General features: G+C 45.1%; 1 protein-coding gene across 1 annotated transcript in view; it reads left to right on the top strand.

The window, feature by feature from the left end:
• The first annotated feature begins 1,408 nt into the window (after positions 1 to 1,408).
• DCAF1 (DDB1 and CUL4 associated factor 1) overlaps positions 1,409 to 12,161 on the top strand; it is a 113,703-nt gene continuing 102,950 nt past the window's right edge. Inside the window, exons 1-2 of the mRNA XM_034775400.1 lie at positions 1,409 to 1,527; positions 8,454 to 8,571. Of these exons, the coding sequence (XP_034631291.1) occupies positions 8,462 to 8,571 (110 nt within the window). The 5' untranslated portion in view covers positions 1,409 to 1,527; positions 8,454 to 8,461. The remainder of the gene's footprint in view (positions 1,528 to 8,453; positions 8,572 to 12,161) is intronic.

Raw genomic sequence — 12,161 nt, 5'->3', positions numbered from 1 at the left:
TTGGCACTTAGCAGGTAAAGGAGCTGGCTGTTCTTCTGCAGGCAATGCCCAACCTAAGCCCCTGTTGGTAACTTTCCAGGAGCTGGAGGCTACACCTGGTTTACATAAAATGGATCAGTTCATAGCTGCTCTTGTCTTGTCTCTAATAGAGGTGTGGCCTGTGACCACTACAGGTCTTGGCATACTGGTCTCCATTTTCAGTTGAGTGACCTCTAGTAAAAAAACAAACCAACTCCCTCCTCAGCTGCTGTACTGGTTTTAGAACTCCTTCTGGCCTTTGGGCTGCAAATAGGTCTCCTGTGTCTTTTTAGGGGGGTGGAGGGGAAAGGGAAGAGAGTGATGATGGGGTGGAGGCTGGCCTTATTGAATGTCAGGAAGCTGTTCCATGGCTTGTGTCACTGAGGGGTAGGGTGCAGGGTAGGGTTACCATATTTCAACACTGGAAAAAAGAGGACACTGCACGGGGGCCCCAGCTCCGCCCCTTCCCTTCCCCCAGCCCCGCCCCAACTCCACCCCTTCCCCGCCCCCATTCCAACCCCTTCCCCAAAGTCCCCGCCCCAACTCCGCCTGAACACCCCGCATTCCCCCTCCTCCCTCCCGCCCCCGGGCTCCGGCTGCTACTGTGCTGGGGAAGTTGCTTCGGCCCCCACCACGGTGGAGAGCGGCGGGAGCCGTGAAAGTTGGAGCCCGGGGAGGAGGTGCTTGCTCGGATGCTGCCGCCGCCTCTGTGCCACGGCAGATCGCAGGAGTTTTAAGTTTTGCTGCAGCCACTCGCACTCTGGGTCCCCTTACCATGCCTCCCTATTTTCCCGGACATGTTTGGCTTTTTGGAAATTCCTCCCGGACGGGGATTTGAGGACCAAAAAGCCGGACATGTCCAGGAAAATCCGGACGTATGGTAACCCTAGTGCTGGGATTTATCAGTGCATAGTATCTGTTAGCTCTCCTGTCCTGGCTTGGAATCCTGCCTCACTCCTTCCCATGCTGAACCTGCCTGACCTCTGTGTGGAGATGCAGTTTTGCAAGTGCAGGACTTTGCCTGATGGGTGGATTTGGCTAGACAGTGGGGGCAGAGGGGCTGGGATGCCATTTAGGCCAGACCCAGTGAGGAGGGGGCACTGTGGGGACCATGTATATGGTGGGCAGGGGCATAGGATGGGCACAGAAGGAGGAGGCCGCTGCCACATTCTTTTGGAACTGGGGTGGCGTGGGGCAGTAGGTGCTGTCCCCCTACTCTGAAAACGATGAATAGAGCCTACAACCACGAATAGAGCTACAACTCCCAGCCTCCCTTGGGCTCCCCCCACCATGGAGCAGAGACGCCTGCGCACTGGAGTCGTTTGCTCTCGAACTATGTTTCCCTAGAGGCTGAGCGCGAGCTTCTTCCCTTCGCGCGCCGCGACGGCGCTGCAGCGCGGTGACGCGGAAAGTGTGTGCCCGCCATAGCAATCGCCGCCGCCGCGGTGTGTGCGGGGCCCAGCGCAGGGGCCGGGAGCAACGGCGGGGACCCAGCGGGGCATCGGGCAGGTACCGCGGGGAGCGGGCACAGCGCGGCCCCCGGCGCAGCCTCATAGGCCGCTCCTCTGCCCACTCCTCGGCGCCGGGGGGAATTCACCTCAGACACCGGCCGGGGGGCTCGGCTTCCCTCTCCCGCCTCGCACGGGGCCACCCCCAATCAGTCCCTTCCGCCGCCGGGGGTTTCCCTTATTGCCCTCCCCTATTGTCGGGAGGGGGCTTCCACAGACACGCGGGTGTGTGGGGAGGGGTCTTATTTCTCACCCCTCCCTCGGCCCCTCCTCTCCTCTCGCCCGTGTGTCAGGCTTCGCCTCACCAGGGTCATTACCCCTCCCCCCAGTCAGGTGGGGGCTGCCCCTCCCCCACTCGTAGAGGGCTATAGCCTTCCCCCCATCACTGTCACCCACCCACGGGGTGGAGCAGGTGTTATTTCTCTCGCCAGTTCCTACGAGGGGGCGGGGGGATGCTTCATTTCGACTTCTTGTCAGGGTGATTCTTTGCTGACTGCTAGTGGGGTTTCAGCTCCCCCCATGCACTTAGCCTATCCATCTGCTGGGAGGGAGGAGTTTCACCTCCCCATGTGTCTCTCCACGCCTTCTTCACCTGCTGTTCACACCTACGGCTGAGGTGACTTCATGTCTCACCCCTTCTTGTGCCTGAGTGCTCCACATATCCCTGAAGCACTTACCCTCGCCTAATACTTCTTCTCCCCACCTGCTTTGGGTGGGGATGTGAATGCCAGCCTCCGGCAAAGGGGAGACTCACCTTTTCCAACCATTTTCTTCCCTTCACCATCTGATTGGTGTGTGGAACTGATTAAGTATTATGCTGTCTCTCTTTGCAGAAAGTATAGTAGTGTTTTGTAGTGGGCATTGGAGCATCTAAACCCAGGTCTCCATAGTTTTTGTATTAATTTTAACTGTTTCAGTTAAGGGTATGATTTTTGTACCAAAATAGTTAAATCAGTACAATTGCTAGTGTTGACTCAGTTGTACCAGTATAAAAGATGTCTACTGATCTAGCTTATTCCCCTTCCCATAGGGAAGTAAGCTGTACTGGTATGAGTGTATCCACTCATATAAGTATATTCCACACTCTCTCTCTCTCTCTCTCTGTGTACTGCTTTAATTATACAGGCATAGTTAAAGCAGTATAACTTTTGGTTGTAGAGAAGTCCTTAATATTTTTTTTCGGTTATGTATGTAGGAATTAATTTGGAAATCTATGGCCTGAGAAATGGGGCAGCTGAAATTGGAGCTATTTTTTTTCTGACTTTCTATAAAGTTTTGTCATGTTTGGATAACAGCTATTTTAAGTTTTATTTCCTAGAAATTTAAATCTAGACAACTGAATGATTTAATATTTTAGGTAGGCCTTACAAAATTTTACTTGAGTGCGTAAGCATTCCTTTTTTTTTTTGATAGGCAAGTAAAATATTGGTAGTTTTAAAAAATAATTATTTAATGTTTGCAGTAAGTGCAGGTAAGTAGAGTTTTGTCTGGCTGGAATTGAAGTGGAAATAATTGGTGATGCTCTTCTAAGCTCCACCCACTTATCCCACCACAATGTAACTTAATTCACAGTAAATGGTGCAGCTTCATAAGATTTTCTTTCCTTTATATAAGAAAGTTCTTTAAAATTTGTTTCTAGTTTTCACTTCCCATTTTATAATTTTCAGTTACCAAATGAATATTTTGTACTTGTTTCCTGATGTTAGTAAAATTTCAGATTGTACACAATTTTTTTCGAAGAAGTTTCAGATTTACAATGCTTATCTATGCTGAAAACAACCAATTGAGTGCTTCATTGTCATCCTTACTGGGAGAACAACACAAAACTGATAAGGAAATATCTTGCACTATTCTTGCTGCCAGTGACCTCTTCCAGTATATTGAAGTTCCACAAGTCAAAAAAGTTGAAATAATTTGACCAGCCTATAGTTTGTCAGGATTTGCAATTAGAAGTTGGTGGAACTTGTGATCCCAAAGTCCTCTAGGTGCATTTGAAAATCCAATCTTTAGTGCTTAAATATGGGCTTAGGAGCCTAACTTTAGTCTTCAATATTTTGGCCTGTATTCACAATAACTTTGTTAATAAATTGAAGCAATTTTGTTCTGAGGTGACTTTTTTTTATTTTTTGGCCACTAAGGCTTAAAACTTTGGTTGACATTGCAGTGGTGGTCAGGGGTGTGAAAAATCCACACACGAGTGTTGTAGCTATCCCAAGCCTGCCTTATGACTTATGTAGATGCAGCTAGGCCAAGAGAAGATTGCTTCTGTTGACCTAGCTACTGCCAGTTGGGGCGGTGCCACTCGTACAGCGATAGGAAAACTGTTGCAGAGAGCTACCTCTGCTCTATGGATTACACTGTTGTGCCATGGTGTAGATATGGTTTAACAGAGAAATTTTTAATAAAAAACAAAAACAAAGAAAACATTTTAGCTCTTAACTTTACCCTTAATTTTAAACACATGAATAATATCACTGAAGTCAGTTACTATTTAGGTTTGTAAAGTTACATGCATATTTAAGTGTGAGCAGAATCAGGGCCTTAATTTACAATATTTTATATTTTGTGTATAGCAGCTTCATAAAATTCAAATAAGGTACCCTGCCAGGAATGGCATTAAAAAAACTGCATTTATCATTTAATTCATTATAAATTTTAATCTGTAGTTGCAATAGCACAAGTTTTCAGATTAGTTTCACAAGTCCTCAACCTGATTTAAATAATGATTTTTTAAAAAGTGGTTTAAATTAATGATTAAATCACTCCACTCTGTTCTACCAGTTCCTGGAAAGCAGTTTAGGATTGAAATTGTCAACTGGCTTATTCAAGGGAAAAGATGAGAATTAGGGCTGCTCTAATAAGTATCCTCTCCTGTAGCATAGGAGCACTTCTTGACAATTAGGCCATGTATACACTAATGAGTTTAGAGCAGCATAACTGAACTGATGCATCTACACCACTTTAAGATCACTCATATAGCCGCTCTATGCTGATAGGGAGAGAGCTCTCCCATCGACAGAATAAAACCACCTCAATGAGTAGGAGTAGCTGTGTTGGTGGGAGAAGCTCTCCCGCCGACATGGTGATGTGCACACTACCAATTATGCCAGCAAAACTTATGTTGCTCAGGGAGGTGTTTTTTTTTCACACCCCCTGAGCGACGTAAGTTTTGCCGGCATAAGTTGTAGTGTAGATATGACCTTACAATTTACACAGTTTATGATCTTGCCCTTTCTCTTGCACTCTTCGTTGATTTAAAACAGAATACTTGAATGAGGTGACCATATTTCTGGGAGGAATTGGTTTGGGTACTGTGTCTAACAGTGCCATACATGTGCTGTAAAAATGTGTGTGCTGGGAATATTGCAGTTAATCCTTTGGAATCCAAGCACTGTGTAAATCTTAGTGCTTGTCTACACTTAAAACACTATGGTAGCACAGCTGTGCCACTGTAGCTTCAGTGTAGATGCTACCTACTCTGATGGGAAGGATTCTCCTGTTGGTGTAGGTAATCCCCATCTAGAGGCGGTATCTAGGCTTACAGAAGAATTCTTCAGTCGACCTAGCACTGTCTGCATGGGGATTTAGGTTGGCTTAACTAAACCACTCAGGGATGTGCATTTTTTGCACATCTGATTGATGTAGTTAAGCTGACCTAACTTCTAGTGTAGACCAGGCCTAAGTCTTTTCTGATGTATAGTACTTGTTCTGTATGGTGGGACTTCGAATGTACTTGTTTTTGTTATAACAACAATTTTAAAAAGTGGCATGCACTAGGTGCTTCGAACAAAGAGTTAAGTTTAAACTTGTGTGCATGTATGCAGATTGAAAAAAATTCAGGAATATACTAGAGCATGGCTAATTCTGGCATTAAGTCCACATTATGACTTAACCAGGTAATGATCCAACTTTCTAGGAAAAGTTGGGATTCCTGGTTTTTCAGGAGTGGCAGTGCTGTATGTCTAGTAGGTTAGGGTGAAGAATGTACATTCTTATTACTTCCAGACTTGAACTTTGCTGATCTGTTGCCAGTATTTCCAGAGCAATCTTTTTGCTGTTCCAGCTGGAACTACTGTGGCTGACAGGGCAGGGCTCCAAAATGAAGTGTAAACTGCTCTTCAAAATTATAGTGAATCAATGACATAGGGAGCTGGGAAGGCCTTGTAGGGGTCATTTAGTGCCTTTGTATCCCTGGAGTACAGTACTGGTGTGGGGATGACTTAAAAGATTGGATGCAATTACAAGCCCAGCACTTTGCATTCCCAGTAGAAAAAAAGATAGTTCTTCTGTGGAAGTAATGGACTGAAATTCTTATTTGTAATGTGCAAAGACTTGAAAATGCATTGGTCAGTAGCTAGTGAGTTCAGTAAGTGAGCCGGGAAACAATCAGGAAGAATTGTATATTTACTGGATATCTGCCAAGGCCGGTTAGAGTTGTTTTAGAGGAGAGGGAACTGTCCTAAAGTGGGATCCAGCATTAGACTCCTGGTGGGAAGTCCAGCCTGTCTTCCCTCCCCGGAGCCAAGAGCTGACTTTCCTAGAAAGGCCACTGTGCCAGAACCCTTTAAGGGGAAGGAGAGTATCTTTTATATCTGCTTCTGACTAGTATGAATCTGTTATACGCTGAGTCCTGCTGTTCATCTAAATCTTCATGGGTTTGGACCAGATTTCTTTTCTAGTACATGTTTCATTTTGTGCAGTCTTAAAAGAGAGCCTCCCTCAAGTGATCTGCATGTTTGATTCATACCTCCCAGCCTAACTTAATGTGTTGAATGAATGCTCCACATAATAAACAGGATAAGAGGAGAATTCATAGTAATTTGAAATGTGGTATGTCCCCTTTTCTTTATGCTTGTTTGGTACATCCATTAGCAGACACTAACTCTTGTACGGTACCTAGCACAATGGTGCCCCAAGGAGCTACCATAATATATATAACAAATAACCTTTGACTGGGGATTTTGTAATTGAGAGTTTAATCTTTCACTGTCTTTCGTTTGTGTGATGTCCCTATGGCCAGGTCTATCAGTATAACTACGAATTTTTCACCCCCCCCGAACAATGTAGTTATATCAGCCTAACCACTGATGTAGATAGGGCTATGTCAGTGGGAGAGTTTCTCCTGTCAGCATAGCTACTGCCTCTTGCAGAGGTGGATTAACTAGGCCGATGGGAGAGCTTCTCCCATGGGCATAGGAGCATCTTCACTTAAGTGCTACAGTGGTGCAGCTGCGCCGATGCAGAGTTTTAAGTGATTCCTGCCAGTTTCATGTGTGACTAGTTTCCCATTTGATTGTTGCCTTGTGTCTAATAAGCTAACCAATCAAAATACATTAAACTCAAAAGGACCTATGAGTCTGAGTAATAGAACTTACTTCATTCTGTTAACGAGAAAAATTCCAGGCTGGTTGGAGGTGCCCAGTGGTCCATTTGATTTAAAATACTGACACTTGACCTTATGAACTTCTAGCTAACCTGCATTATCTGTAATGTGGACTAAACTGTGGTTCTCTACATGTTCTTCCCCTCAATTGACTTTCTGTAATGTATATTTGAGGAAGTGGAATGAGCACTGTATGTGTGTGTTCTCCTTTTAGGTGTCTGCATTGTAAATGGCTCAGCAAAGTTCTGTGTATGTTCTGTTGTTTAATTATGACAAACTCGTTGATTTGATAGCAAATATGCACTGGCATCTGTTACCTGTCAGTTTGTCACCACTACTTGAATACTGGAAGTCTTAACATATATTTGGAGGAGAGGGAATGTCTTTTGTAATCATTTTCCTTCTCTTTCACCCTTAAAAGTCACACATCATCGTGACCATCCCTGTAGATTAGGCCTGGGTACAGCTCCCTTGAGATCTTCTCAGTGTCCTGCAACCATGCCACAAAAAGCTGTAGTCTACCTTCCCAGTAATCCAAGACCTATCAGGTTAGAAAGTGAAGGCAAAAAGAACGTGGCTGTGTATTGAGCCATATCCAGAGTTATGAACCATCAGTGGTTTAGGTGCGTTTTTACCCGGCTTGAAAAATGTTGACGTTCGCTAGCTAGAGACCAATACATAAGATGAGAGGTGGTACACTTAGTAAGGTCCAGGGGCAGAAACACTTTGGTATGAAGTCTAATATTGTACCTGGCGCCTTCATAGGGGCAAATCTTTTGTATCAGCCTCTGGTTTGCACTAAGTAGGTGTCTGATAAACTTGAAGTTATTGCTTTCTTGTTTCCTCCCATGAAGCTGTTGGAAAGGAGAATGTGTGTCTGTGTCTCTGTCTCTTCCTCTTTTTCACTAGCGCCACCTGACTGTTCTTGGGAGGCTTGAAGGGGCAGGGTGGTAGAGATCCTTTCCCTGCAACTCTTTTTGTCCTTAGTCCACTGTGATCAACTGTCAGTGCCTCCCTCTGCTGCTACTTTAAATGTTGTGGGACTGCAGCAGCAGTAAAGCTAATTTGATTCTTGTCACTTTCCCTGATGCCCAGAAGGTGTTGAACAGGAGCAATGAAACTGATCAGAATCTTGTCAGCTTTGCTTTGCTGTTTCTTGGGTAAACTTAGGTGTAACAGCAAAGGGACAGGAGCAGTCTGCCTGTGGAGACATATGTTAACCTGCAAAAAATCCTCTGATTTTGGACACACTTGTGGCTATTACCCATCACAGTTGAGGATTTGCATGCACTGGTCCAGATTTGGGTTTGCAAAATAGACTTGCATTTGTTTATGTACCTGAGGGATGAAAGACAGCCCTCTGTTTTTCTTATGTCAAATTCTGTAGAATTTGATGGTTTAGCCTTCTCCCTGCCTTGCAGCTAAAGTTTGCTTGCCACTGCCAAGTGGATTTTTAAACCCTGATTTTTGACGAGTCAACATAACTGAGTGGGACAATTTGCTAGTTAACCTCACTTTATTTTTTTTCTTCCCATCTCACTTAGGCTAAGCCATGACGTCAGGATCTGGGCATGTGGACTCCAAGGCTGAACTCACTGCTTTGCTGGAGCAATGGGAGAAAGAACATGGCAGTGGACAAGACATGGTCCCTATCCTCACCAGGTAAGCTCTGTTAAATAAGCTCTGAAATGCAAATACCTCTGAGGCATGACAGCAGTTTTGGCATGTGGTGACTTATACTTGAAGTTGTTAAAGTAGCTGATCAGTTTCTGGTAGCTTACATTCTTTTTGGCCTAAAAATTGAGCAATGTGCAATACTTCATAGTTCTTGTCAAAACAGTATGGTGTTACTTTGTATAGATTTTATATAAACTGTCTCAAAAATATTTGAGTTTAATACACTTAATGTTTCTCTCATTCTTCTACTATTTGAGATTTAGACAAGGGAGAAAAGTTATATCTGCCCCTGAAACTTGTAAAACATAGTCTGGGGTGGAGAGTTACGAGTTTATTCCATCTGGTTGGGGTTACAGAGACTCGTGCTGTAACAGTGATCAGATTGTGTGAAGGCATGCAAGAGACTCACATAAGATGAACTGAGGTGAGTAGAGAGAGAAAGTTTGTGAGGTTGGCTTGCCAATTCCAGTGGAGAGTTTTGAAAATGAGCAGTGGCTTCCCCCCTCCTTTAGGGGAATCCTCTAATGAACAGGGAACCAGTGGCACTTTGTGGATAGGATGCTGGTCCTATTTTGTATGTGTGAGGAGGTGCTCTTTCCCCTGACCGTTGCTGCCTTGACTAAAGCTCTGTTTTGGTGGGAAGAGGTAGTAGCACTTATTGCCTCAAGTAACTCAGGGTAGGAGGAGATAGGTGTGAGGTTTCTTCCACAACATCTTTACTAACTCATGAAAAATAGGGGGCAAGAACAGAATGGTATTCGTTGAATGGGCAGCAGTATTGCCATTCTCAGACCTTTAAAAATCATGAGTTAGCCCGCAAAATCTCATGATTTTTAAAACAAACGTGATATGTTAAAAACATACATTTAGGGCTTTTGTTTGTTTTCTGGCTTCCTGAGACTTCAGGGTACATTCAGTTGATGATTTTAGGCTTTTCCCAGCAATCACAGGGGCTAGAAATGTACTCTTTTTTTTTTTTTTTTTTTTTTTTTTTTTAAGTTTAAGCCAAGATCCTCAGGTGTTCTCTAGCTTTCTGAGCTAGGGTTTTAAAAAAAAAACACCAAATATTACCAGATGTGCAAAATATTAAGAGTTTCCAACAATAAGATAGATGCTATCTATCTTGGCCCTTGAGGATTCCTGTCCAAGAATCCTCAGACATATCCAATTGTCCTAGTCCACTTAAAAAAAATATATATATATATCTGGTGTGTGTGTGGAGGGGAGGTCATATCGTTCAGAGCAGTCTTGCATTCCTGCTGCTCTGGAGAAGTACTTGGTCTCTGTGTTCTCTACATCATCAGTGTCCAAGTAAGTTATCCTCAGAGTTTCCCCCGATTCTGCTTTTAGGACTCAACATGGTACACTGATTACACATGTTTGGCAGAGATGATAGAAGCACCAACACCATCTTGCAGATGCTGAGGCTGATTACACCAGTGGTTCTCAAACTTTTTTTACTGGTGGCTGTTAGGGGGCTTATTCCTTCACCCTCTCACTTCCCTGGTCCTTCTTGCATGAACAGAGAGCAACAATGTCCGAAGGTGCAAACAATTTGATGTTTATTGGGGTGAACTTCCAGAAAGCAATGATTCCAATTTCCTTCCTCAGTGTCCCCCTTCCCAGCTCTGATGCCACAGAGTTTTGCCTGTGTCCCTGTTCCCATTCCCCCGCTTAGCAAAACATGATTCCAATTCCCCCCCCTCCTTACTTCCTGATTGACTGCAGACTATATAGTGAAACTTGAGTTCTGCTTAGCTATACCTTAACCAATCATTTTACTGAAATTTAACTAATCAATCCTAACATATTGTAACATGATTATCTAACCAATTCTATCCCACCACCTTAATTGGTTTACACCCAACAAAATTAATTATACAGCAGACAGAAACAATCACAGAACCAGACAGAGATTATACAGACAAACAATAGGGAAATGGGGACTACAGTGATAGAACAACAAAGAAATGAGGATTTCACACCCCAGCTATTGATAAGTGAGTTCTTGCCAGACAGGATGCTATCAAACTAAGGGTATGTCTACAGTATGAAATTAATTCGAATTTATTCTATTCGAATTTTCAGAAGCAATTTTATACATTCAGTGTTGTGTGTCCCCACTAAAGCACGTGAATTTGGCGGAGTGCGTCCACAGTACTGAGGCTAACATCGAATGTTGGAGCGGTGCACTGTGGGAAGCTATCCCACCGTTCCCACAGTCCCCGCCGCCCATTGGAATTGTGGGTTAAGCTCCCAGTGCATGATGGGGCAAAAACATTCTCGCAGGTGTTTCTAGGTGTGTGCCGTCACTCGCTCCTCCCTCTGTGAAAACTACGGCAGACGCCATGCTTCCAGCAGATGGTGCACCGCCTGTATCCTGGTACTATGAATCCACCTCGCATGTCCTCTTGTCTTTCTATCTACTCTTTTATCTAACCATTTCACACCTTTTTTCGGCCACCGTGAACCGAGCAGCACAGCTTCCGCCGCAAACTCTGCTCTCCCGCTCTTGCATCGATAGCTACTTTTTCCATGTTGTCTGTCCTGGGCTCGCATGCAAGCTACAGAAGGCAACAATTCCCCTCCGTTTTTCGGCTATCGTGAACTGAGCCGTACAGCTTCCACCGCAAACTCTGCTCTCCCGCTCTTGCAGCTCTAGCAAGCTTCCCGACTCTGTGAAAGCTACAGAAGACAACCATTTACCACCTTTTATCGGCCATCTTGACCCGAACAGGCCTCCTACGTTTCGCGCCTTTTTTCCAGGATTACCCGTGCAGGCGCCATAGCGCGGCAATCGTGGAGCCTACTCAGATCTCCGCTGCAGTTTTGATCATTGTAAATACCTCGCGCGTTATCCAGCAGTATGTGCAGTACCTGCAAAACCGGACGAGGATGCGACGACAGTGCGATTACTAAGCTGATGAGGACATGGACACAGACGTTCCTAGAAGCACGGCATGTGGCGATTGGGAGATCATGATGGCATTGGGCCAGGTTCATGCCGTGGAACGCCGATTCTGTGCCCAGGAAACAAGCACAGACTGGTGGGACCGCATAGTGTTGCAGGTCTGGGATGATTCCCAGTGGCTGCAAAACTTTTGTATGTGTAGGGCCACTTTCATGGAACTTCGTGACTTGCTGTCCCCTGCCCTGAAGCGCAAAGACACCAAAATGAGAGCAGCCCTCACAGTTGAGAAGCGAGTGGCCATAGCACTATGGAAGCTTGCAACGCCCGACAGCTACCGGTCAGTTGGGAATCAGTTTGGAGTGGGCAAATCTACTGTAGGGGCTGCTGTGCTGCCAGTAGCCAACGCAATCATTGACCAGTTGCTATCAAGGGTAGTGACTTTGGGAAATGTGCAGACCATTGTGGATGGCTTTAATGCGCTGGGGTTCCCTAACTGCGGTGGGACGATAGACAGAACGCATATCCCTATCTTGGCCCTGGCACACCGGGGAAGCCAGTACATAAACCGCAAGGGGTACTTTTCCATGGTGCTGCAAGCACTGGTGGATAACAAGGGACGTTTCACTGACATCAGCGTGGGATGGCCAGGAAAGGTGCCTGATGC

Source organism: Trachemys scripta, chromosome 7 (genome assembly GCF_013100865.1).
Source record: "Trachemys scripta elegans isolate TJP31775 chromosome 7, CAS_Tse_1.0, whole genome shotgun sequence".
Lineage (NCBI taxonomy): Eukaryota > Metazoa > Chordata > Testudines > Emydidae > Trachemys > Trachemys scripta.
Note: the sequence above shows the minus strand (reverse complement) of the source record. Positions and strands in the feature narration are given on the sequence as shown.